Source organism: Brassica oleracea, chromosome C4, assembly GCF_000695525.1.
Source record: "Brassica oleracea var. oleracea cultivar TO1000 chromosome C4, BOL, whole genome shotgun sequence".
Taxonomy (NCBI): domain Eukaryota; kingdom Viridiplantae; phylum Streptophyta; class Magnoliopsida; order Brassicales; family Brassicaceae; genus Brassica; species Brassica oleracea.
This window is the reverse complement of record NC_027751.1, coordinates 6,178,324-6,204,949: the sequence shown is the minus strand read 5'-3', so window position 1 is coordinate 6,204,949 and position 26,626 is coordinate 6,178,324. Positions and strand designations below refer to the sequence as shown.

General features: G+C 36.9%; 3 protein-coding genes and 1 pseudogene across 3 annotated transcripts; 3 read left to right on the top strand and 1 right to left on the bottom strand.

The window, feature by feature from the left end:
- The first annotated feature begins 35 nt into the window (after positions 1-35).
- Positions 36-3,400, top strand: LOC106337729 (neutral ceramidase-like). The gene is made up of 7 exons (XM_013776855.1): positions 36-346; positions 657-865; positions 1,178-1,486; positions 1,569-2,071; positions 2,137-2,262; positions 2,540-2,603; positions 2,685-3,400. The coding sequence occupies exons 1-7, from the start codon at positions 36-38 to the stop codon at positions 3,398-3,400; spliced, it is 2,238 nt and encodes a 745-aa protein (XP_013632309.1).
- Positions 3,401-3,699: 299 nt separating this feature from the next.
- Positions 3,700-4,808, bottom strand: LOC106337951 (annotated as a pseudogene).
- Positions 4,809-8,117: 3,309 nt separating this feature from the next.
- LOC106342094 (acetyl-coenzyme A carboxylase carboxyl transferase subunit alpha, chloroplastic-like) lies at positions 8,118-12,101 on the top strand. Its single transcript, XM_013780924.1, has 11 exons — positions 8,118-8,368; positions 8,503-8,884; positions 8,959-9,141; positions 9,473-9,633; positions 9,726-9,840; positions 9,928-10,082; positions 10,165-10,216; positions 10,295-10,363; positions 10,442-10,519; positions 10,592-11,765; positions 11,846-12,101. Exons 2-10 carry the CDS (start codon positions 8,540-8,542, stop codon positions 11,747-11,749), a joined length of 2,316 nt encoding a protein of 771 aa, XP_013636378.1. The 5' UTR covers positions 8,118-8,368; positions 8,503-8,539; the 3' UTR covers positions 11,750-11,765; positions 11,846-12,101.
- A 2,966-nt stretch (positions 12,102-15,067) lies between these two features.
- LOC106336772 (laccase-4) lies at positions 15,068-18,494 on the top strand. Its single transcript, XM_013775706.1, has 6 exons — positions 15,068-15,298; positions 15,899-16,050; positions 16,140-16,384; positions 16,731-16,859; positions 16,953-17,876; positions 18,154-18,494. The coding sequence occupies exons 1-6, from the start codon at positions 15,203-15,205 to the stop codon at positions 18,282-18,284; spliced, it is 1,677 nt and encodes a 558-aa protein (XP_013631160.1). The 5' UTR covers positions 15,068-15,202; the 3' UTR covers positions 18,285-18,494.
- Positions 18,495-26,626: the final 8,132 nt, after the last annotated feature.

Here is a 26,626-nt window from a genome sequence, read left to right as displayed (position 1 = left end):
CCCCCCCTTCTTATTCCTCCTCCTCTCTCCAAACCATGGCTGTTTCACTTCCATTGTCGTTTCAGTTTCTCCTCTCTCTTCTTCTTCTCTTAACTAGAGCGGTTCTTTCGTCTTCCGAGTATCTAATCGGCGTGGGAAGCTATGACATCACCGGTCCAGCCGCTGACGTCAACATGATGGGATACGCTAACTCCGAACAAATAGCGTCAGGGATTCATTTCCGGCTACGAGCTCGTGCCTTCATCGTCGCTGAGCCTCAAGGGAACCGCGTCGCGTTTGTGAATCTTGACGCTTGTATGGCGTCTCAGATCGTTACCATCAAAGTTCTTGAGCGTCTCAAGGCAAGGTAACGACCAATAAGCACAGTGTCAGTGTTATTTTAAACCGTATCTAGTAATCTACAAGAATGTTGTAATATTATTAGAGTTTTTTTTTTTTAAAGAAATATTTATATACATAGATCAAACCGGAAACGGGCATCCAATCCAATGTCGACATACAAACCGGACTCAACCAAAATGATATAGATCACATGTTTACAAACTAGCTTCGCAGGCCCTTTCGCACCCTTTCGCTAGCTTGCTCAAATTTTCTAGACTACGAAGTATCCTTCTCTCGACCGTCGACTAATATTAGAATTCTGTTTCATTTTGTAGATATGGTGATCTTTACACAGAGAAGAACGTTGCAATAAGTGGGATCCACACGCATGCTGGACCAGGAGGTTATCTTCAGTATGTCACATACATTGTCACGTCACTTGGATTCGTTCGTCAGTCTTTTGACGTCCTTGTTGATGGCATTGAACAAGCCATCATGCAAGCTCACCAAACTCTACGTCCTGGTTCTGTTTTTGTCAACAAAGGTACTTTTTTTTTTGTCTTATAGTGTTCTAAAAATCGGTCTAGACGCTTGTAAGCAACGGCCTAGTTGACAAATTGGATCTAAACGAAACAATTTTTCTAAAACAATATTTTTTAAATCGGTCTTGACACTAAAAAAAAAAATCGATCTAGACATTTAAAAAGTCGTTCCGCCTAATCAAAAATCTCATATAAACCGCCTAACTACCGCATAGCTATTTTTTTTTTAAATTGGCTTCTTTAATGTGCTTTCAGACAAAGTTCTTGCTTTAGTTTAACCACTTTGTGTGTGTTTTTGTGTGTGTGAAAATTAGGAGATCTTTTGGATGCTGGTGTGAACAGAAGCCCTAGTTCTTATCTGAACAACCCTGCAGCTGAGAGGGGTAAATATAAGTATAACGTCGACAAAGAAATGACGCTTCTCAAGTTTGTTGATTCAAAGCTGGGACCTATAGGAAGCTTTAACTGGTTTGCAACTCATGGGACTTCCATGAGCAGGAGTAACTCTTTGATTAGTGGAGATAACAAAGGCGCCGCAGCGCGTTTCATGGAGGACTGGTTCCTGAGTGGACAGAAGATCCCTCGGCGAGTATCAACCATTGTGTCTGATCTGAGACAAAACCGTGAGTCTTTGAGTTACTTACCTAATGTATTCTATGACAAGACTGATAAGGATGAATATTATGTTTTGTTTTCTCTTTCCAGACAGTAGGCTTTTGGATATTGCAGCTTCTTATAAGTCATCTAGAGGACAGTCTCTTGATGCTAAAGTCCGAGTAAGAAAGGCGTCATTCGTCTCTGCCTTCTGTCAATCAAACTGTGGTGACGTCAGTCCAAATGTTCTTGGTACGTTTTGCATCGACACTGGACTGCCTTGTGATTTCAATCACAGTACATGCAACGGAAAGAACGAGCTGTGCTATGGCCGTGGTCCCGGGTACCCTGATGAGTTTGAGAGTACACGTATCATTGGAGAAAGGCAGTTCAAAATGGCGGTGGGACTATTCAACAAAGCTACTGAGAAGCTGCAAGGGAAGATTGGTTACCAACATGCTTATGTAGATTTCTCAAACCTTGAAGTCACAGTTCCTAAAGCAGGTGGTGGTTCTGAGACGGTGAAGACATGTCCAGCTGCAATGGGGTTTGGTTTTGCTGCTGGCACAACTGATGGTCCTGGTGCTTTTGATTTCAAACAAGGAGATGATAAGGTAACTAATAAGCTTCTTAACTCTGAATCTTTCTTTCTCTAATTAAAAATCTCTTTTCTTTAAAGGGTAATGCCTTTTGGAGATTAGTGAGGAACGTGTTAACAACTCCTGGTCCGGACCAGATCCAATGTCAGAAACCAAAACCTATTTTACTTGACACTGGTGAGATGAAGACACCATATGACTGGGCGGTGAGTGGCTCTATCCTCTGTTTTATGTAATAAGTATTTGATATCAGGCCGTCTCAAATTATTGTATTGTTCAAAAAATATTAATGATATATTAGTAGTAGATCTAAAAATCTTAAGTTCTATATCATAATTTATGTATATATTTTTTGTAAAAGCCTTGGTCGTTTTAATTTTTAGACTCGGACTCTATTCGAGCATTCCATTTGCACATGCTATTAGACAGACATGTTTGAAACTATAGACTATTGATGGTTTGTTACTTGCCTGAACCATGCAGCCTTCGATTCTTCCGGTTCAGATGTTTCGCATTGGTCAACTAGTCATCCTCAGTGTCCCCGGAGGTATGTCAATGAGACTCTCTTTTCTTCTCATAATAAACCTTCTTTATCCCCTTCATGAAGCTTAATAATTGTATCACACAGAGTTCACCACAATGGCTGGAAGGCGTCTCCGTGATGCTGTGAAGTCTTTCCTCATCTCTTTAGACAACAAACAGTTTGGCAACAACCTCCATGTCGTAATCGCTGGTCTCACCAACACGTATTCTCAGTACATTGCAACTTTCGAGGAGTACGAGGTTCAAAGATACGAGGGAGCTTCAACGCTATACGGCCCACACACACTCACCGCTTATATCCAAGAGTTCAAGAAACTAGCCACAGCTTTGGTCAACGGTCAAACACTCCCAAGTAGGCCCCAACCACCAGACCTTCTAGACAACCAGATCAGTTTACTTTCTCCTGTGGTCGTAGACTCTACTCCTTTAGGAGTCAGTTTTGGTGATGTTAAATCCGACGTGCCTCCCAAGTCAACGTTCGTGAGAGGCCAACAAGTTAACGCCACGTTTTGGTCGGGATGTCCAAGAAACGACCTGATGACGGAAGGTTCTTTCGCTGTTGTGGAGACCCTGCGTGGAGAGAAGTGGGTACCAGTGTACGACGACGATGACTTCAGTGTGAAGTTTAAGTGGTCGAGACCGGGGAAGCTTAGCCCTGAGAGCCAAGCAACGGTTGAGTGGAGGATACCGGAGTCTGCGGTGGCTGGAGTTTATAGATTAAGACATTACGGAGCTTCTAAGTCGCTAGTTGGTTCCATTACAAGCTTCTCTGGTTCTTCTAGCGCCTTTGTAGTTGTATGACATTTTACCTAACGTAACATATCAGTGCATGATTATATCATTTATAAAATAAAAAAAGTGATGAAAAGAAATTTCAAAACACAATAAGTTAACCACACTGGGTGGACTACTCGTATATGGACTACAACACTAAAATTGTGTGGCTAAACATATATGAGATCATGCTTCCATGAATTACACTTTCCCTTCAGGAATTAGTATGAGCCTTTTCATAGTTTTAAAATACCCAAACTAAAAATAAAAAAAAAGCACAGTCTTAAGTAATATGAAGGAGAGCTTCATGCATCAAAACATAGCATCTAGAGAACATGCATCAAAACGAAGCAACTAGAGATTCTATTAATTAAGAAAAAATCACCGACAATTACAACATCGGACCACTCGACTTTACCCCAAATCTCACCATCTTGACGTCTTTCCAATGCAATTTCCACACACCAAAACTCTTCTATTCTACAAATCCTTTTCTGATACAAGAAAAGCAAGTTCCCACCTTAATTCACAACGCGTGGCCGCCAAACTAAACTTTTCTTACTGGGCAACAATGTTTTAACACCTTTCACCTCACTCCAACACCTAAGTTTTGTGTCATAGGCTTTTAACTTGTTGTAAAGACAATCATAGGAGTAGAACACATCATCAATGACACACACGCTCTTCCACTTGTTGAACTTCAGCATCCACTCCGTTTCCCATTTAGTTTCCTTGGTACCATCGTAAACAATGCTATTAACATAACCATCCGGTCCATTCAACACATGGCGTAGTTCGATGCGTGGCTTTGTCATCTCAGGCTCCCACGTTTGTGTCAACGTATTGAACACAGCCGTGACCTTGTTGTAATAATTAGTATATCCAAACACGTAGATCTTCCCTTCCATCACTTGAGCGAGAGAGTGCCAATCATGCGTTTAGGCATGGTTGGTAAGGGCTGCATCGTGTGATATCTGCAGTCTATGGTTAACGCACGCGGTTCTTTGCGGTCATAAAGCCTAAACCCACCGAACACATGTATCCTTGAACCCACCGCTACATAGCTTGCTTCGTGAGGCATAGCAGGAAGCGACGAGATAAGGACCAAGCGGCGACCCCCGTCGGGTTTTCGGCGGAGATTATATACACGGGGTTCGGAATTCTCACCGTAGCTCTGGAGAATAACATATAGGCGATGTTCATTGCAGCCCAACAAGGATCTTCTCGCCTTGTAAAGTTCAGGCGACGCAACAAGTGATCTGAAACGCCTGCAGACGGCAGAGATGGACGGATGAAAGCGTGTGGAGACACGCGCTATGATGTCAACTACAACTTCGTCTGGGAGTGACATGATCAGACACGTCGGCTCTGGCTTGGTCGGGGAAGACATCTCCAGATCAATCTCTGAGACAAGAAAAAACCACAAAACCCTAAGTGTATTAGGTCTTGCTAGGGATCGGCAAAATATCCAGATTCCAAAGAGCATGATCATCGCTAAAGTGAGTTTTAGAGTTTCTTAATTTTTTTTTTGTCCGGAAAAAGAAAAAAAAATTAAAAAAGGACCAATCACGGGTCGCCACGTGTCAGTGGGGTCCGTGAACACTATATGAAACCAACAAAAGTCGGTCCTTATTTGGTTACTTTTGTTACCGACTTTAGCTGAATTGTGGGGTCCATCACTATCTTTTCTTTGTAAAACCCCTTTAGAAATTTGGGATAAGATGATCCAATAACCTAACTGAAATCGATACCAAATTGAACCAAAACCTATTAAATATCCGAATGAATCCATAATTTTAATATCGAAAGAATAGAAACGAATCCGATTCAAACCGTGATATTTCGGGTATCAGAAGATATCCAAATTATTGTATGTATTTAAGTATATTAATTATTTAGATTAAATATCTGTAAAATATTCAAAATATGCTAAAGTATCCAAATATTATCCCAAAAAGTAAGGGGGGTGTATTGAAACTATGATTTTAAAAGGTTTTGGGGTTGTTTTCAAATCCTCTGTTATTCAATTAAAGATTTTAAAAATTAGTTTTAAATCTCCTGTTATTGAACATGGAATTTATGTAAAATCATTAGAAACACTCGCAAATCTCCTGTTATTCAATTAATCATTCACAAAACTTATAGCAAATCCACTGTTATTGAAAAGTAAACATTGTTTTGAAAGAAAAGGCTGTGAATGTAATTTTGGGATACTTTACATTAATTCTAGTTATAAAGTGTCGCTATAAAACTCCAACCTCTACATGTGTTATTTGGAGAGACTTCAAAATAAAAATAAAACATCCATCTAACGATGAAAAAGAAAAAATATACAGAAGACAATTGACGGCTACTTTGCATCTATCTAACCCTTGAGACTATTGTTAAATGCGTATGACTTGCAGCTTTCTCTCTCTGCTCCATTGGAAGATACAAAAAAACAAATCGCTGAACACTTCATCCATGGAGATCGGCTCAAACCCCATAAAGCTTCTTCCTTTATTAATCATCACTACTATGTTCATCATCTTCCTCTGTTATTCTCCTACGATGGCTGCTGATGAAGATGACATAAGATGCTTACGAGGAACCCAGACCTTTATCACTGATCCTCGCTGAGTTTTTAAATCATGAAACTTTGCAAACACCACTCTTGGGTTCCTTTGCATTTTGTCTTGTTGGAACAATCGGGAGAACATAGTAGACAAAGAGATAGAGAAGTAGATTAACGTAAGGAGAAATTAGTAGTTTGGTGAGACTTAGTGGTTAAGGTTAAACATGGGGAATTGATGGATGCAACTAATGGTTTCAGTTCGGAGAACGTTATCTTATACACTAGGATATCGACAACGTATAAGGCGCTTCTTCTTGATGGCTCCGCACTTGCGGTGAAGCACTTGAGCACATGTAAGCGAGGGGAAAAGAAGTTCTGATATGAGATGAATCAGTTGTGGGAGCTGCATCACCTAACTTAGCGCCACTTCTCGGTTTCTGCTTTGTGGAAGAAGAGAAGCTTCTTCTTTATAACTGCATGTCTAATGAGTCGCTTCACAGGTCACCATGGATGTAGCCATCCTATGAAAAGACCTTGAACTATAGTATCAATTTATTCCACTCTCGTTATATGTCATATGAATGAAGTCTTCAGGTATCTGTCTTGATATACGAAGAGACTGAGATATGCTTATTGTCGTCACCTGAGCTTCTTTACTCTGTTTTATCATTGCTTCACACCAAATCCATTGAGATTATAAAAGTAAGTCTACAGGCTGTTGTTGCTCTAAGTATGTAGTTTTGGTTTTCTCCTTAAGTTTTTCATGCAGTTTTCGTGCATCTCCAGGCTGTTTTGGGTTTTGTGAAAGTTTTTTTTGTCTCCCCTAGTCGCATGTTTCAAGACATTTACTTTAAATCGAAGGTAACAACGACAGTAGTGCACTACTTTAAGTTTAGTTTATTCTCCTCCCTCAAAAACGTGATGATTGACTTACGAGAAAGATGTGCATTTAGGAAACGATCATAGTTGAGATAAGGAATTGTGGCACCCGAGTTTACCAAATACATTGATAGAAAGACTTGTAAGCAAATAAGCTAAATAACTCTGAAATTTTTAGAAAATAGTTTACCAAATCACCTACAGATTTTATTTAAATTTTTAAACTTTAACTAAAATCACTCAAATAACTTCAAAACTCATCTAAATCCCACCAAAATTAAAACACTCCACAACTCTTTAAAATACTCAGTCCAATACATCCTCCTAAATATTTTAAAATAACCAAATATCCGCAAAACAAACACCCAAAATACAGTATCTACTTGTTCCTCATCCAAATATCTCAATCAAACTAATTTTCAAACGTTGTAATAACATTTCCCATCAACACATTAGGCCCCACAAGCTCCGCGTGGACGTTGTAACGATAGATGGTGCCGTCTTGGACAATGCAGATCAATGTCTGATCATCAGACCAAGACACTCCAATAAGACGTCCACACCAGGGTGCTTCGAAACAGTCTCAGAGAGGAGTACACCAGCTGAGTTAAAGATACTGAGCTTTCTTACAGCAGATTCAGCATATAGTTGAACAATCTTGGAGTCATCTCGAATGACTGCGATTGGTCCACCGAACGAGGCTCAAGCGACCTTGTTGCAGCTCAAGTCCACGTGTTTCCATCCCATTTGGTATATCTCAGGCTTTCTGTAGTATCGATTGCAAAGAAGCTGCCACTCCGCAGCAACGGATACAATCGCCATCGTTATTTCGTCAGGACTTGTAAAAGCAATAAACTTTACGATCATCATTCAAAAAGGAGTGACTTTTTCAAGTAATCGCAGTTTGACCCCCATACAGGAACCGTTTTTGAAAGATGAAAATTTTCAATTTTGCAAAGCTAAAATATTTGTAACTTTGCAATTTTACAGCAATCCGTCGTAGTCTAGCTGGTTAGGATTCTCGGCTTTCACCCGAGATACCCTGGTTCAAATAGCTGCGACGGAGGTTTTTGTTTTGCACATTTTTTGAAATACGACATTTTTTATTTATTTATTTGACAAAAATAATGGTCCAATACACAACACTGGCATATAATAACCTACCCCCAACAAATCCACCGGAACATATCCAGAAAAATAAAATTAAAAAAAGGATAAAATATTTTAAATCTGACACGGACGAGGCAACACGTGCACACGTGCCAAAGAAAGAAGATCCAAACTTTATAGTGGTTTAACGACCCAACCGGATCACTTCTGGCAAATTGGTAATAACCCAATCCGAAGCTGTTGCGTTCTTCTTCACCTTCGTCCCAATCAAATCTGCATAAGAATTATCGACACGAAAATCCACGCGCTCTCTCGCGCTCACACACTCGCCTACACTTGTTTCCTTCATCTAAATTCAACGACGATCTCTTCGATGCTCTCTCTCCCTTCCCCCTTCTGATTCCATCGTTCTTTGGATCTCTCTGGCTTCGTTGTCTCTTGTCCGTTTGAAGGTGAGTTTTTTTAATCACCTGAGCTGGGTTTATGTTTTTTCTCGATAAAGTTTAGACCTTTAGGATTGGGAGAATGAGGGTAGTGAAAACGAATCTGACCCCATTTGCGTTCTTCAATTTGATTCATTGTTCAGTTACAGGATTGAGATCTGTCTGTTTTGAGTAATTGAGATGGCTTCGATGTCTCATTCATCCATAGCATTGGGTGGAGCTTCCGCTTCTGCTTCGGATTACTTGCGCAGTTCGGCCAACGGTGTTACTGGCGTCTCATTGAGAGCCCTTGGGAGGAGAGCAATGGTTACAGCTACTACAAGGAGTAATAATAACCTCTACGTGACAGCTCGTCTCAAGAAAGGCAAGAAGTTCGATCACCCATGGCCAGCTAACCCTGACCCCAACGTCAAAGGAGGAGTCTTGTCTTACCTCTCCGAATTTAAACCTTTGGGGAATGCACAAAAGCCTGTCACTTTGGATTTCGAGAGACCGCTTGTTGAACTCGAGAAGAAGATTGTTGATGTAAAGAATCAATACTAGCAGTTGTTTTGGTTTTTCTCTTTTTTAACAATTGGTTGTTTTTGTGTGTGATGCAGGTGAGGAAGATGGCGGAAGAAACCGGTTTGGACTTTACTGAGCAGATTATCACTTTGGAGACTAAGTATAGACAGGCGTTGAAAGATCTTTACACGCATCTTACTCCTATACAGCGTGTGAACATTGCTCGCCATCCCAACCGTCCTACTTTCCTTGATCATATACATAACATCACTGACAAGGTCGGCTCTCTTATTACCGTTGGTCCTAACCAAAACGATTTTAAAAAAAAAAATGCTAGTACAAATCCATAAATTTTTGTCTAATTTATTTTGTTTTGTATATCTAATTTTGATAGTTCATAATTTTCTTTTTTATAATTAAACTCAAAACTAAAATATCTTATAGAAATGTAAAATACATATAAAATGAAATCAATAAGCCCCGAATAATCCGCCTAGTAGCTAGTATTCCACCTAGCTAATTTTTTGAACATTGCTTACTACTTTGCTCTTTTTTGTCATAGAAAGTTTATGTAAGTTCATGATTGAGAGACTCTACTCTTGTTTTCAGTTTATGGAGCTTCATGGAGACCGGGCGGGTTATGATGATCCTGCAATTGTGACTGGTATTGGAACCATAGATGGCAAAAGATACATGTTCATCGGTCACCAGAAAGGTAGAAACACCAAAGAAAATATAATGCGTAACTTTGGGATGCCTACTCCTCATGGGTAAGAGAACTTACCTGGTTTGTTGTTAAATAGAGTTGTTAAGAGTCAGTCAACAACACTCTGATCAAATCTTCTGTAATGCCAAAAAACAGTTACAGGAAGGCACTACGGATGATGTATTACGCAGACCATCACGGTTTCCCCATTGTGACATTCATTGACACTCCTGGAGCCTATGCAGACCTTAAATCCGAGGAAAAAGGACAGGTACATGAAATGTTTTTTTTTTTTTTAATGTTTTGAGGTGTGTTGGTTTATCTCCAGCACAACATCTTATGCTTCTCTGTATAATAGGGTGAAGCGATTGCCAACAATCTAAGGACAATGTTTGGTCTGAAAGTGCCGATTCTTTCTATTGTCATTGGGGAAGGTGGTTCTGGTGGTGCCTTAGCTATTGGATGTGCTAATAAAATGTTGATGCTCGAAAACGCAGTTTTCTATGTTGCTAGGTAACAAACAGCTTCCCCCCCAATGTGGATATGATATTATTACAGGTTGATTGAGTCTGTCTGGTTGTTTTGGCTTTCATAGTCCAGAGGCATGTGCAGCGATCTTGTGGCAGACTTCCAAGGCTGCTCCTGAGGTCTGTACACTCTTCTGCTACTTGTTTCAGTGATAGTAATATTTGATGTTACAATTGAATGAATCTCTTTGTACACAGGCTGCTGAAAAGCTTAGGATTACCTCCAAGGAGCTGGTCAATCTTAATGTAGCCGATGGAATCATACCTGTAAGTAACTAAACCGATCTCTTGCATCTATATTTTCTTGATTTGGCTCAGTGAGTTACTTTCTTACCTGTTGTACAGGAACCTCTTGGTGGAGCCCATGCTGATCCTTCGTGGACATCGCAGCAGATAAAGATTGCTATCAATGAAAACATGGATGTAAAGCATAGTTACTTGCCTCACACGCTTTAACAGAACAGTTTCTAACCTTTTGGTTTTGTGGTTCTTCAGGAATTTGGGAAAATGAGTGGGGAGGAGCTGCTGAAGCACAGGATGGCTAAGTACCGGAAGATCGGAGTGTTCATTGAGGGTGAACCAGTAGAGCCTGAGAAGAAAATCAACATGAAGAGGAGGGACGCTGTGGCTTCCACCAGCCGGAACCTAGAGGGCGAGGTTGAGAAGCTGAGGGAGCAGATTCTGAAAGCCAAGGAAGCCTCTCCAGAGTCTGATGAGGGTGAGGAGCTTTCGAGCCAAGTTCTTAAGGAGATGATTGAGAAACTTAAATCGGATATCGAAGAAGAGTACACTAAAGCTGCGAAAGCAATGGGGTTAGAGGAGAGACTAGCCGCGACGCGCGAGGAGTTTTCGAAAGCCAATGCGGAGGAGCATCTTATGCACCCGGTGCTCATCGAGAGAATCGAGAAGCTTAAAGAAGAATTCAATGCACGTTTGAGCGAAGCTCCTAACTACGAGAGTTTAAAAGCTAAGCTGGACATGTTGAAGGACTTCTCCAGAGCCAAGGCGGCGTCAGACGCCGCTTCGGTTAAGAAGGAGATTAATAAAAGGTTTCAGGAAGCTGTGGAGCGTCCTGAGGTCAGAGAGAAGGTTGAAGCGGTTAAAGCCGAGGTTGCTAGCTCAGGGGCGTCTTCTTTCGAAGAGTTGAGCGATGAGCTGAAAGAGAAAGTTTTGAAGACTAAGAGGGAGGTTGAAGCAGAGATGGCTGTTGTGTTGAAGTCGATGGGCCTGGAGCTGGAGGCTGTGAAACCGAATCTGAAGGAGGTAGTAGCTGAGTCTCCGAACGAAAACATTCAAGAAAAGGTTGAGAAGCTGAACCGAGAGATCACGGAGAAGATTGAGGAGGTGGTGAGGACGCCGGAGATCAAGAGCATGGTTGAGTTGCTGAAAGTGGAGACTGCAAAGGCGAGCCAGATGCCTGATCAGGGGAGTCAGAAGATCGAGGCGCTTGAGATGCAGATCAAGCAGAAGATCGCTGATGCTTTGAGCATGTCGGGACTGCAGGAGAAACAAGAGGAGCTTGAGAAGGAGCTTGCAGCTGCGCGTGAGCTAGCTGGAGAGGAATCAGATGAGAGTGTGAAGGAAGATGATGATGACGATGAAGATGGTTCAGGATCCGGGAGATCCGAGATAATTAACCCTAGCTTCGCCTGAAGCAGAGATTGTGTATGTAAGTCAGTAAACATAAGGCTTTTGAATCATTGACAAAACCAAACCATTTACTAACTAACGCAAAGACAAAACTCGCAGGATGTTGAAGCTCTTTCCGATTTCAAGTGGTAAGACTATAAGAGGCTTTTCTTAGAGAACTGTCGAAGATCTCAGCTTATAGCGAAGAGAGAAAAAAGAAAATCTCTTGTGGAGAGGAACAATTTGGAAGCTTTGCTTTCTTTAGTTTAGCCTCTGGTTCGGACCAAACATTTGCAGACGGTGACATTTATCTTTGGATTTCATATGTATTTGTTATGTCTTGTTTCGTTAGAACCACTAGTTTTGTCTTTCTCAAGTCTCACATGAACAAATACGTAACACTTTTCACTCCTCTGTTTAAACCTTTGATATATTTAAAAGATTTGTCTAAAGGACACAGTGTTGCACACTTTGAGAATAAACCAACATCAAGAGATTAAACCGGTTTCTACAATCTCATAACACAAAAGGAATAACAGAACTGCTCTTCGTGTCTGAGGATCCTCATCCTTGACCTTGTCAGTGTACCACTTGTAACTCGCACATGCGCCCAATCTCGGAGCAGCGGAGCTAGACTGTCATTATAGCCCAGTCCAACCACTCCACCATCTCACAAAATAATTCGGGAAACTTAGTAAATCTAACCAGCCTCCTCTCGGTATCACCTAACTTCCCCGGTTCTCTTTCTTCAGTCCGGTCCGATGTGATATCTATCCACATCCACATATCGGCTATAAAAACCACAGCACCAGTGGTAAACCGATACCAGAACCAAGGCCATGTGGCCCAGTCGTTTCAGAAAATAATATCGTTTTGTGAGTTAAGGCCTAGGATTGGGTTCCCTGATTCCCTCATATACAAAAATCGTTATGATTTTCGTGATCATTGTAGACATCAATGATGACCAAAAAGAAATTATGATAGAAATAGTATGGACTTTAATTATTAGTTTGGACTTTGGTCCGATATCTATTCCGGTTATTAAAATAGTAAGGATTCTGACACAATATCTATCCCGGTTATTTTTAAAAATTGTTAACCAAGCAATGTGGCTACACTTTTTGGTCTAAGGCGATAAGACATACAATTAGATGCTAACTGATATTTTCTAAAATCTCTTTTGTTACTATGTTGTCATTTGGACGGCAATGACCTTTCAAAGATTGTTGAGAAAATGACAATAACAAATTAAGTAACTTCAACTTGGAGGATATTTGACACTTCACCCGTTTTAATCATGACAACTCATCAAATCATCTGTCGGAGTCGGACAAAGTGCTTAACTGCAACATCTCCGGTACGACAAAAAAAAACATAACAATAAGCAATTCGACCACAAAATGTAATAAAATAAGAACATATCTTAGGTTCCTACTATCTCCATTCCACACATGTCCAATATTGTGTATGAGCAAAACGGCAAAAGTGAAACGCATTTCTCATGTAACCTTAGCTTTGAAACAAACCCAAGTAAGAGAGAGAGGCTGTCTTTGTTGGGTCATTGTTTACAACGACGTGAAAGCCATTTCTCAACTAGTTTACTGTCTTAGTTTCTAAGCATTCTAATCTCCACCTCACCTTCACACAGTTCTAAGCCACTTTTTAACATTATTTTTAACATTATGCGACTATACTGAATCCACTATCCAAATTCGAGGATAACAAATCAATCTAACTTTATGGGATTTTTTTTTCTATTTTCCATTTCTTATAAAGAGACAAGTATTTGCCTTGAACCGGCAATTAGATTATTTGAGAATCCATTCACATGTTAATCATCGAATATATAAGGTCAAGAGTTTTTTTTTCGTTTTTTATCTGATTTAGAGTTGGACTATATCTCTCTGTTATAACATTTTAAATACTCACCGCCACAAAATAAAAATACTTAATTAAAGTGTGAAGCAGAATTGCAAAAAGCAGAAAATGTTTTATGTATAGTATATACTCGAAGGAACAGAGATGTACGATCTTTAAATGGATTAATATATAAGACCATCTATCGAAATTAATGTAAATTTTTTTTGCAGTCGTTTTAAATGTTACTTCGAGTTCAGACGTGTACTTCTCACCAAAGTATGACACAATCTAGACACTAAGTCTATATTTTCTCTTTTCACAATTTTGAAATTTCGCTCTTGACAACAATATGAGTCTACATTATCTATAGATCATATAAAATAAAGATCAAGAGCTTTCTCTTGCATATATAAGACAAATCAAGCCTAGGAAATCAGTATCATAATTCATATGTAATATATGCTGATGAATCGTTAATGCCATTAATTATCATTTTCAGATGAACATTAGTCAACTATAAGTAAGTATCATTTCCATCAATCTGTTGCAAATATATATATATATATATATGTAGATATTATAACTCCAGAATGTTCACCTAAGGTTTTTTATTCTTCTATCAAATTCTGTAGACAAATCGGCATATACTACTTGGTACGGATGCTCTATATATATTATAAACACAGTGCGCAAGCTGATTACAGTGATACCGTTTATCTACGTACGTGTATATCCTTTCATGCAAAAAAATGGAATGATCTCCAGAATTATAAGCATTTGGTGTTCAAAAAAAAAAAATCACCAGAATTATAAGAGTCCGTAAAAATCAAATAAATTATGAGGAATTGAGCAGACAAGTTAACGTAACTACGTAAGATCATGATTAACCCGGGGTTCTTAGGATGGGGTTCTTACCGGAAGTTAAGAAACTGTTTCTTAATTTTAACTAAAAAAGATTAGAACCGGTTCTTAAATAAGGATTTTAAGAACTGGTTCTTAGTTTTTTTAATTAAAAGTTAGGAAACAATTTCTTAACTTCCGATAACAACTTCACTCTAAGAACTCTGGATTAATCATGGTATAATATGATTACAGTTATATTACAAACGTATGCACACAGTACAAGTAATAAGTACTTAAAACAGTACAAACATACCCGGTAAAATAATTGAGCATAATCGAGACCAAGAAAAATTATATAAGTATGTTATATTGGCATGTTAATTAGCTAAATAATCATGTTAATCCAGAAGAGTTTAAACATAAAATTCGAATTAGTAATACATGTAGTTTTGTGGAAATTAATCAAAATTTAAAATAAAGCATATGGTAAACGAGATTTGACAATTAATTTATTTTCTTTTGTTTGGTCAGGGAGATTGGTTGTGGGCCTTGTGGCAAGAATGGGAATCTTAACTATAAAGAGTTGGATTTTGGGTCGACCTACCACCTAAAACGACGTTGCCTCCTCTCGTTTCTAAACTCTTTCTCCTCTCTCTTTTATAAGCTTGCGTTGGCCAGTCGCTCATTTCAAACACAAAGACAAGAATATTAAACACACAGAAGAAGAAGAAGAAGAAGAAGAGAAAGGACGAAAGAAACTGAGGAGAGATAGATATGAAGTCTCATATGGTTTGGTTTCTGTTTCTTGTGTCCTTCTTGTCTGTGTTCCCAGCTCCATCGGAAAGCATGGTTCGCCATTACAAATTTAACGTGAGTTTATATCTATCCACTTGCACAGATGTATATTTACATACATATTATGTGTTCCTGTACGTGCCATGCCGATCTCTTACGCTACATAGGAAGTAGTCGCAAGCTGTCCCATATATATGCACACTCGTTATCGGCACTTACTTATACGCATAAGTTATATTTCGTACATGCTTACGTAGTGATATATATGGTTTATGGCTTCACATAATTAGAACATATATATATGTAATTTGTACTGATGTCAAAAAAAAAGAAGTAATTTGTACTTCATGTAGGATATTTAGAACTAAATTTTCTGTAAATATATTTTTATTTCTTATGAGCCTTTTACTGGCACACATTACCATTTCAAAGTTATGTACGTCAGGTGTTTTCTCCTTTTTAAACATGACAATCATTTTATATAAAAGGGCTATATAATGTTTTGACGTACATGCGAATGAAGTGAAGTATGTTTTTATCTATTTTTGGTTACAACTTACAGTCAGATAATGATTATAGTTATTGTTTTGCTTTTCTTTTATTTACCTTTGTCCCTTTTGCCTAACTTTGCAATATAATTATTACTGATTAAATTTGTGTTTGAAAATCACACAGGTTGTGATGAAAAACATTACTAGACTATGCTCAAGCAAGCCAACCGTGACCGTGAACGGTAGATATCCAGGTCCCACAATCTACGCACGAGAAGACGACACGTTGCTCATCAAAGTCGTTAATCACGTCAAGTACAACGTCTCCATCCACTGGTAATTAACCTCCTACTTAATCTTCAAATGAATCATCATTGGTAAGTTTATTAGTTAATTGATTGGTGACTGTGGACGACCGAGAACAGGCACGGTGTGAGACAAGTGAGAACGGGATGGGCCGATGGGCCAGCTTACATCACCCAGTGCCCACTCCAGCCAGGTCAAGTCTACACATACAACTACACCTTGACCGGCCAACGCGGGACTCTCTGGTGGCACGCTCACATCCTCTGGCTTCGAGCCACGGTTCACGGCGCAATTGTTATCCTCCCCAAACGTGGTGTTCCCTATCCGTTCCCCAAACCCGACCACGAGAAAGTTATCGTTCTAGGTAGCTTAATCATTCTATTTTAGAAAGTTCGGATATATTGAATCTAATTCTCATGTGGCTTGCACTTCACCGTGTTAATTAAAAACCTATAAAGCTTTGGCCCCGATACAGACACGGGTTCGAATCCCGCTGGCCACCGTCGATTAAAATGGGGTGAAAAAGACGGTCTTCCAGGATGTCTTCTGTGAAGGTGTACTTACGCGCTAGTCGGGTTCTCGGGTGTCCGGATTAACTTGATTATCAAAAAAAAAAAAAAAAAAAAAAAAAAAAAAAATGCGGTTATCTTTTGTGGCAATGAATATATGTTAATTTGGCATGACTAACTAATGCTCATCATTTATGGCAGCTGAATGGTGGAAATCAGATACTGAAAACGTTATTAACGAGGCGCTTAAGTCTGGATTAGCACCTAATGTCTCTGACGCTCACATGATCAACGGACACTCTGGCCCCGTAAATAATTGTCCATCTCAGGGTAATTAATTTCTTAGTTACCATTATAAATTTTTTTATTAATACTAATAGTTACCAAAAAGCTGATTATGAAACCCTCATTTTGCTCTGGAAGGTTACAAACTGTCAGTAACAAATGGCAAAACCTATCTGCTACGACTAGTCAATGCTGCACTTAATGAAGAGCTCTTTTTTAAAGTCGCTGGCCATCTTTTCACGGTGGTGGAAGTCGACGCCGTCTACGTCAAACCGTTCAAGACCGACACCATCCTTATAGCACCCGGTCAAACCACCAACGTCCTCCTAACCACCTCAAAATCTGCCGGCAAATACCTTGTAACCGCTTCTCCCTTCATGGACTCCCCCATCGCGGTGGACAATGTTACCGCCACCGCCACTGTTCATTACTCCGGAACGCTATCCTCCTCCCCAACAACACTCACTCTCCCTCCGCCGCAAAACGCTACTACCATCGCCAACAACTTTACAAACTCTCTTCGTAGTCTCAATTCTAAGAAGTACCCTGCCCTAGTCCCGACCACCATCGACCACCACCTCTTTTTCACCGTCGGCCTCGGATTAAACCCGTGTCCCACTTGTAAGGCTGGAAACGGAAGCCGTGTGGTGGCCAGCATCAACAATGTAACATTCACTATGCCCAAAACCGCTTTGCTTCCAGCTCATTACTTTAACATTAGCGGCGTTTTCACGACGGATTTTCCCAAGAACCCACCGCATGTTTTCAACTACAGCGGAGGATCAGTCACGAACATGGCCACGGAAACAGGGACGAGGCTTTACAAGCTACCTTACAACGCCACGGTGCAGCTTGTTCTCCAGGATACCGGCGTCATAGCCCCAGAGAACCATCCTATTCATCTACATGGCTTTAACTTCTTTGAAGTTGGTCGTGGATTAGGTAACTTCAACGCCAAGAAAGATCCAAGCAACTTCAATTTGGTCGATCCTGTTGAGAGGAACACAATCGGAGTTCCATCTGGTGGATGGGTTGTCATCAGATTCAGAGCGGATAATCCCGGTAAGGTCACCAAATTCAAAGTAAAAATAAGTTAATTAAATGATTCTAATCTAGTGTTTATAGAAGTTGTAATAGTCATAGGTTTAGGTCTAACTCATCATATGTCCCTTGCCAAATTCAGATAGCATTGTGCAAGCTATGTTAGTGTATAACTTGATTTGCCGTCACCATGTTATTTTAAAAATGAAACAAATAAAAATCTTATGGCAAGAAGTCAAATACTATTATATAATCTCCTCGTTATAAAAGTAATGGATTCATATTTTGTAACGTATAGGGGTTTGGTTCATGCATTGTCACTTGGAGGTACACACGACGTGGGGATTAAAGATGGCTTTCTTGGTGGAGAACGGCAAAGGACCCAATCAGTCGATTTTGCCACCGCCTAAGGATCTTCCCAAGTGTTAGATTCTTCAACTAAACAAGGGCACGTTTAAGAAGACCAGCGGGTGGTGAATTAATGCGTGGATTTGGTTAGCAAATTATATTTTTTGAGCAAAGTTAAAGGTTCGATTTTTTTGCTCAAGCAAAGTTTGAATAAAAGAGGAAGGAAAAGAAAAGAGATTGTATTATAACAATATTTTTTAATCATTATATCCAAAATCCATTTATATATTATTATTCTCTCCAACACAACTCTTATATGGCCCATGAGTTTTATTATATTCTTTTGGTCCAACAACTTTATTTTAAACAAAATTTATATAGATGGTATATGAATCATATAGATGGTATATGAATCAACAACGTATTTTATTACACACTACGAGTTTTCATGCGCCATGCGCAGATATAAAATATTTAAAAATATTATATATAAATAAAATTTTCTATTTTTCTATTTTAGTTTTATTAGTTTAAAAAATAAAATCATAATGTAATTTTTTTTAGTTTGATTTATTCAAGTTTACTTTGACCTTTTAATTTTGCATTATCTAACTTTTGATAAAAAATAATTGAAATTTATAAAGTTACTTTATTATATTATTATTTATTTAATTACCATTTTTAAATATGTCTATTTGTAAATATATAAATTATTTCTAATAATATATACATTAAATAAAAATAACTTATATACGTTGATAAAATATATTTTAAACTACACTTATTTTAATAATAAAAATATGATTCATATATTGATGTAAAATTTTAATATTCGTAATTATTATTTATATATAAAAATATTATTTTAATTGATATAGAAAAGTTATTAGATATCATAAAATCTTACCAAATTGAATATTTACTGAGAAAAATATTTTTGATATAAAATTTATTAGTTATTACTATATTATGAAACTTTTACAAAAATATAAATCCGTAATAGAAAATCATCATTATTATATTTAAGAAATCTTACCAAAAACATAAATCTAAATATAGTAAATTTTACATGTCACAATTAGATTTATGCCTTGTCATATTTCTTTTAAGTCATGTCATCATTTTTTTGTGAAAGTTAATGCAGTGATGATACATATACAAATCACTTCTGGAGATTTACTTTTTTATTTTACTTTTTTATTTCGTCCTTAGATCACAGGACCTTGAAAATATATGAGTTTATACTCTCGCCAATTATAATTTTCGACCATACAAACTTAATCGGTTTAAGAAATTGGAATCTGATGTTATATCCCCTATATATTAATTGAGAAGCATTTGGAAAATTAGAACCTTAATTTTGTATTAATTAAAAAAAAACTCCAAATCCTAGGTTGCACTCTAAATGCCTTCTAAATTTCATTTCAAAGAATTCTAGAGCATCTAATATAAAGTATAGTTTAATCTAATTGTGTCACATTATTCCATAATTATATAACACTAGAGAATATTATATTAACTTAAAATATAGGAAGTGTGTATTCTTTCTTTAAATAAAAGCTACGGAATTACCTAATATGATTTACATATATATTGCAATTAATGATTATAAATAATAAAGATTTGATAACAATTTTTGCATCATTCTTCATTTTTGTTTAAATTTATATTATTAAAAAAAATTAAACAATCACATTAACCATATAATAAAAAAGTTAGTTTTTCTTATATGTTATATTTTGAATTTCTTAAAATGACTTTAAATTACAAAAATGAGGAAACCTTATATGTTGTATTTTTCTTATATGTTAGAATTTTCTTATATTTTATATTTTGAATTTTTTTAAAATGACTTTAAATTACAAAAATGTAAGTTTTCCTTAAATATACGACTAAAAACATTAAAATGACATGTATCAATTCGATGGTTGATTTGAAAGCTTTCAAAACCATATGGAAGATAAAAGCCAAAATAATTTAACTGTGGAAACAATACTGTTCACTTTTTTCAAAAATGTGTTCAATAGAAAAAATAAGGTTTTTATGTCATAATTTATTTAATGTCCACTAAAGAACATTATATTAACCTACAATATAAGAAGTGTGTATTCTTTCCTTAAATAAAAGCTACAGAATTACCTAATATGATTTACATATATATGACAATTAATGATTATGAATAATAAAGATTTGATAACAATTTTTGTATTCTTCTTCATTTTTGTTTAATTTTTATTATTAAAAAAAATTAAACAATCACATTAACCATATAATAAAAAAGTTAGTTTTTCTTATATGTTATATTTTGAATTTCTTAAAATGACTTTAAATTACAAAAATGAGGAAACCTTATATGTTGTATTTTTCTTATATGTTAGAATTTTCTTATATTTTATATTTTGAATTTTTTTAAAATGACTTTAAATTACAAAAATGTAAGTTTTCCTTAAATATATGACTAAAAACATTAAAATGACATGTATCATTTCGATGGTTGATTTGAAAGCTTTCAAAACCATATGGAAGATAAAAGTCAAAATAATTTAACTGTGGAAACAATACTGTTCACTTTTTTCAAAAATGTGTTCAATAGAAAAAATAAGGTTTTTATGTCATAATTTATTTAATGTCCACTAAAGAACATTATATTAACCTACAATATAAGAAGTGTGTATTCTTTCCTTAAATAAAAGCTACAGAATTACCTAATATGATTTACATATATATGACAATTAATGATTATGAATAATAAAGATTTGATAACAATTTTTGCATCCTTCTTCATTTTTGTTTAATTTTATATTATTAAAAAATAAACAATTACATTAACCATATAATAAAAAATTTTGAATTTTTCTTATATGTTATATTTAGAATTTTTTAAATGACTTTAAATTTCAAAAATAAGGAAATCTTATATGTTATATTTTTTTTAAACGACTTTAAAATACAAAAATGAGGACACCTTATATGTTACATTTTTCTTATATTTTAGATTTTTTCTTACAAAAAAACTAGATTTTTTCTTATATGTTATATTTTGAATTTTTTAAAAGGACTTTAAATTGCAAAAATGAGAAAACCTTATATGTTATATTTTTTTTAAACGACTTTAAAATACAAAAATGAGGACACCTTATATGTTATATTTTTCTTATATGTTAGATTTTTTCTTATATGTTATATTTTGAATTTTTTAAAATGACTTATATGTTATATTTTTCTTATATGTAAGTTTTCCTTAAGTATACGACTAAAAACATTAAAATGACATGTATCAATTCGATGGTTGATTTGAAAGCTTTCAAAACTATATGGAAGATAAAAGTCAAAATAATTCAACTGTGAAAAGAATACTGTTCATTTTTTTAAAGAATGTGTTCGATAGAAAAAATAAGGTTTTTATGTCATAATTTGTTTAATGTCCAATCCGATCAACCCATGATGTATTAATTATAGTTTTGTTCCATTATTTTTAATAAAAATTGATCCGATCTATCGGAAAGAAATTATATAATAACAACAAAAAATATTTTATATATATAAATAAAACGATCAAATATATAAAAGAAACTATTGATAATATATACAAATAAACTCACTCTGCGCAAGGCGTATGTATTATCCTAAGTTAGTAAAACATTGAAAAGCTCACAGATGTGCAAATTAATACCCCTTGAGGAAAAAGTCTCGCACCAAATTGAATATTAGATATATCTCCCCCATCAAGAAAATAACTTTATTACATAGGTAGCCCGTAGCCATGTGGGGTTAGGACAAAGTTAAGTGCATGATAATACGAGGATTAACAATAAATTGATTGATTAAGGGGTGGGGATAAATTAAAGAAAAGAAACAAAAATATTTGGTTATCTTAAATTGTTAGCATAACAACTATATGGTTATCTAAATTGACCTCTTGAAACACATGAGCTTTTGACCTTGACTTTGAGCCACCCTCTTTGGAGAAGTGAGTTTATTTATTTATTTTTGTCGGCTATATTTCTCCTTTAAAAACCGACGTCGTATCATCTCAATTATTCGGTTTATTTCTTAATTATTTTTCTCTTTCGATTGTGCTGCCATGAAACTGGAGTTTTTAATATACATATTAGGTTAGGTAGCTAGCTTTTCTTTTCTGTTTCTTTTTAAATCTTTAAATATTTTTGGGAGTTCTAAGTTTAAAACTCCTTAGACAAGCATAAAATAACTGATTATATTTGTGATTAATTTCAGGTGGAGTAATAAAGAGACCATGTAATTAGAGATATATAAATGACAAAACCTTCATAACAATTTAGATCGGTAAAACTGCACATACAAATTAAATATGTTAAAATCAATAAAATTTAGTTTCAAAAAATCAATAAATTTTTTTTAATAACTTTGTTGTCATAGCTCAAAAGTTCTCTCGGAGTATTCCAAGAATATTTCTTTGGCTAAAGAATACATATAGACTTATACAAGAAAGACTATATTAAGAATGAGAAATATTTTATTGTAACATTGAGTGAAATATAACATATATACATTCATATATATTCTACATGAAGAAAACGTATTCTATTTTTAATCATCATATTAAATTTAAACAAGTGATAATAATTCAATGGTTATTGTTTTGTTGGTAAAGACTAGGACATAGACGGACTTCTGTAGAATTTATCTTTTCATTTCACTGTTGGAAATTTCAAAAAACGGCATGTCGGTATGACTGATTTGTATTTCCTGAATTATAGTTTCTCTATGGTTTTCCAGAGAAATATATACTACAGCAAGTTCAAACGAAATATAAATTGACTCAATTATGGATATTAGTGTTGAGAATAAGTTAATCCTTAACCGGTTTATTCTCACTTGACTAATTAACCTTAGCACACTTCTCGTTGTTGTTTGAGTTTGTTAAAGACACACAAGATTTGGTGACTCAGTTCCCTTTCGGTACATCTAGTGAGAGAACGACACTCTCAACGATTCATTAGTATCAAGTGTATACAAGAGCTTTTTTACTCAACCACCTATGTGTTTCTCTATTCACCTAGAGACAACACTAACAATAAGCTAAGACTTGAGCTTATGGAACCTGTGTGTATAAGAGATGAAATCTACACTCTAAAGAAGAAGAAGTAGTCTGAGACTCTTGACCGGATCTCTCTTTACTTCTTCTTAACCTTCTTAGATGTTCCTTCAATCTTCTCTTCTTGCTCTAGCTTCTTGCCTCTCTCTCTAATCTCAGATCTGTGTAGAGTGAGTGTTCTCTGTGTTAAGAAGCAAGTAATTAGGTTTAGAGAGTTTATATAGTGTCTCCCTAAACCCTAACACTAATGGGCTTCAGTCACTAAGGACCAAACATAACAGATATCCCTAGAGTATAAAATTGCAAGATGCAACTTTTCTGAAGTGGGCACTTCAGTGCTTAAGATAATTTCACATTCCCTACAACATCAAACTGCACAAGACAGGTTTCTGAAGTGGTCACTTCAGTGCTGTAGGTGAAGTGCAGACCAAAGGCACAAAATCAACAAATCTCCACCTTGGGCATTTGGTCACTTGTGCTTGCCATATCTGTAAATGAAATACCATCTCTTTGTCGATTTACCTCAACGTAAGATGAACCTGAGACTTCCGTCATAGTCTCAACTAGTGAATCATTCCTGCAACCCTTCCAGCTTTACCACCAGAATATAAGCAGACCTGTCACCTTTACCGGCGACCCTCAGCTCTAAAACCGAACTGCCTTGGAATTTCTTTTCAGACTTGACCACCTGAACCTTTTGTCGATTTCCCAGACTTAACCGTCATAAATCTATTTGCTGCTGCGAGGTGATAAACCGACAAATCATCTCGCGCTTCCGCTGTCTCAACTCAGTTGGTGACATTGAGTGTCACCAGATACCTCTCAAAGTTGTTTCCTGGTAAACTCTTTGTCAACATATCTGCATGATTTAGGGAAGTATGAATCTTCTGCACCTTAGCTGAACCATCCTCAACCTTGTCCCTAATGAAATGCACTTTATCCTCAAAGTGCTTGGTCCTGTCATGATGAACTGGGTTCTTCGCCAAACAAATTGCATTATGTGAGTCACAAGTCAACTTGAATATTTCTGACTTAAACCCCAATTCACTGCAGAAAATCTTCAACCAAATTCTCTCTTTAGCTGCCTCTGTGAGTGCCATGTACTCAGCCTCAGTAGTTGAAAGAGCCACAACATGCTGAAGAGTAGACCTCCAACTCACAGTATTACCACCAACCTTGAAGACATATCCAGATATTGACCTTCTCCTGTCAAGATCTGCAGAATAATCTGAATCACAGAATCCCTCAATCTCAAACTTGTCTGACTTCTTGAAGTTTAGACACACATCTGATGCTCCCTTTAGATATCTCAAGATCCACTTAACCGCAGACCAATGACATCTTCCTGAATTTGCCATGAACCTACTAACCAAACCGACCGCGTACGCTAAATCTGGACGAGTACCAATCATGCCATACATCAGACTTCCCACTGCACTTGCATAAGGAACTGAGCTCATCAACCGTGTCTCCACAACCAACTCCTCTGGAGTTAGACTCTTAAGCTTGAACTGAGAATTAAATGGCGTTACAACATCCCTGCAATCCTCCATGTTAAAAGTTCTCAAAACCTGCTTAAGATACCTTTCCTGTGATAGCTTCAGAATACCCTTCTTCCTATCCCTGATGATTTCGATACCAAGGATCTTAGTTGCTGGCCCTAGATCCTTCATCTCAAACTTTTCCTTCAAACTTGCTTTCAGCGCTTTGATCTTCTCCATATCCTTTGCTGCTATAAGCATGTCATCAACATACAATAAGAGATATACTCTATCATCAATACTTGATCCCTTAGTGTAAACACATGGATCTTTCCTGCACCTCCGGAACTTTTGAGACTTCATAAAATCATCAAACTTCTTGTTCCACTGCCTAGGTGACTGCTTTAACCCATAGAGAGACTTCTTCAGTAGACAAACCTTGTCTTCGTTTCCTTTCTCTATGAAACCTTCTGGCTGACTCATGTAGATGACTTCATCAAGTGTACTATGCAAGAAAGCAGTCTTGACGTCCAGTTGCTCCAAGTCCAGATCAAAATTCACCACAACTGATAACATGATTCGAATAGAAGCATGCTTAACCACCAGAGCAAATATCTCATTGTAATCCATTCCTTCAACCTGTGTAAACGTTTTAGCTACAAGTCTCGCCTTATGCCTGCGATATTCCACTCCTGGAATACCTTCCTTAATCTTGTAGATCCATTTACACCCGATTATCCTATGCTTTTCCCGCTTTGGAAAGCTCATAAGTATCATTCTTATCCAGAGATTGCTTCTCCTCTCGCATAGCTTGGTTCCACTTATCCCAGTCTCTACTTCTTCTAGCTTCTGCTAGTGACTTTAGTTCATCCATCTCCAAGCTTTCTGCTGCACCCAAAGCATAAGCTACAAAATCAGATCCTTCAAACCTCGATGGTGGTCTGATGACTCTCCTTTCCATGTCTCTTACCAACAAATAATCATGAAAAGACTCATCTTGGTTCTGATTTTGCTCCTCTTCTTCCTCAGATTCCTCTTCTGATTCAGTTTCTGATTGTGAACTTCCCGAAGTATCTCCACCTTGACCAGTAGATTCCCCACTTCCTGAAGCTTCTCCACCTTACCGGTAGACTCATGAACTGAACCACTTGTAGTCGGCCCTTGAATAAGATCAGTGCTAAAAGTGACTTTCTTCTTCTTCTTAGAATTAGCCGCTTCCATCTGACATGGATATTTATACAGCTTCTCTTCATCAAAGACTACATTCCTGCTGCTAGTACTTCTTTCCTCTTCCGGTAACCACACCCTGTATCCTTTAGAACCCTGTGGATAACCTACGAAGAATCCCTTAACAGCTCTTGGACCTAACTTGTCCTCTGTTCTGTGTACCTAAGCAACACAACCAAACCGCCTAAGGTGACTATAATCAACCTTTGACCCTGACCACACTTCCTCTGGAATCTGAAACCTCAAAGATGTATTAGGAGACATGTTTATCAGATAAACCGCAGTCGACGCTGCCTCAGCCCATAACTTCTTCTCCATTCCTATTTATGCCAACATACACCTGATCTTATCTGCTATTGTCCTGTTCATTCTCTCAGACACTCCATTCTGCTGCGAAGTATAAACGCAAGTCCTATGTCGTTTAATCCCTGAGTCTTGACAAAGCTTATCCATCAGATTATTGCAGAACTCCAATCCATTATCTGTTCTGAGACACTTTATCTTCTTCTTTGTTTGATTTTCCACAAGTACCTTTCACTCTGAAAAATTCTCAAACACCTCATCTTTACTCCTTAAGAACCTAATCCAGACCTTCCTTGAGTGATCATCGATGAATGTAAGAAAGTATCTACATCCTG

Bases quoted from the DNA above. Each gene is read 5' to 3' on its own strand.
- LOC106336772 (XM_013775706.1), top strand. From the start codon at position 15,203: ATGAAGTCTCATATGGTTTGGTTTCTGTTTCTTGTGTCCTTCTTGTCT. The intron at 15,299-15,898 runs GTGAGTTTATAT...AAAATCACACAG, and splicing joins TTCGCCATTACAAATTTAAC to GTTGTGATGAAAAACATTAC. The intron at 16,860-16,952 runs GTAATTAATTTC...TTGCTCTGGAAG, and splicing joins AAATAATTGTCCATCTCAGG to GTTACAAACTGTCAGTAACA.
- LOC106337729 (XM_013776855.1), top strand. From the start codon at position 36: ATGGCTGTTTCACTTCCATTGTCGTTTCAGTTTCTCCTCTCTCTTCTT. The intron at 866-1,177 runs GTACTTTTTTTT...TGTGAAAATTAG, and splicing joins TTCTGTTTTTGTCAACAAAG to GAGATCTTTTGGATGCTGGT. The intron at 2,072-2,136 runs GTAACTAATAAG...TTTTCTTTAAAG, and splicing joins TCAAACAAGGAGATGATAAG to GGTAATGCCTTTTGGAGATT.
- LOC106342094 (XM_013780924.1), top strand. From the start codon at position 8,540: ATGGCTTCGATGTCTCATTCATCCATAGCATTGGGTGGAGCTTCCGCT. The intron at 10,083-10,164 runs GTAACAAACAGC...TGGCTTTCATAG, and splicing joins GCAGTTTTCTATGTTGCTAG to TCCAGAGGCATGTGCAGCGA. The intron at 10,217-10,294 runs GTCTGTACACTC...CTTTGTACACAG, and splicing joins CTTCCAAGGCTGCTCCTGAG to GCTGCTGAAAAGCTTAGGAT.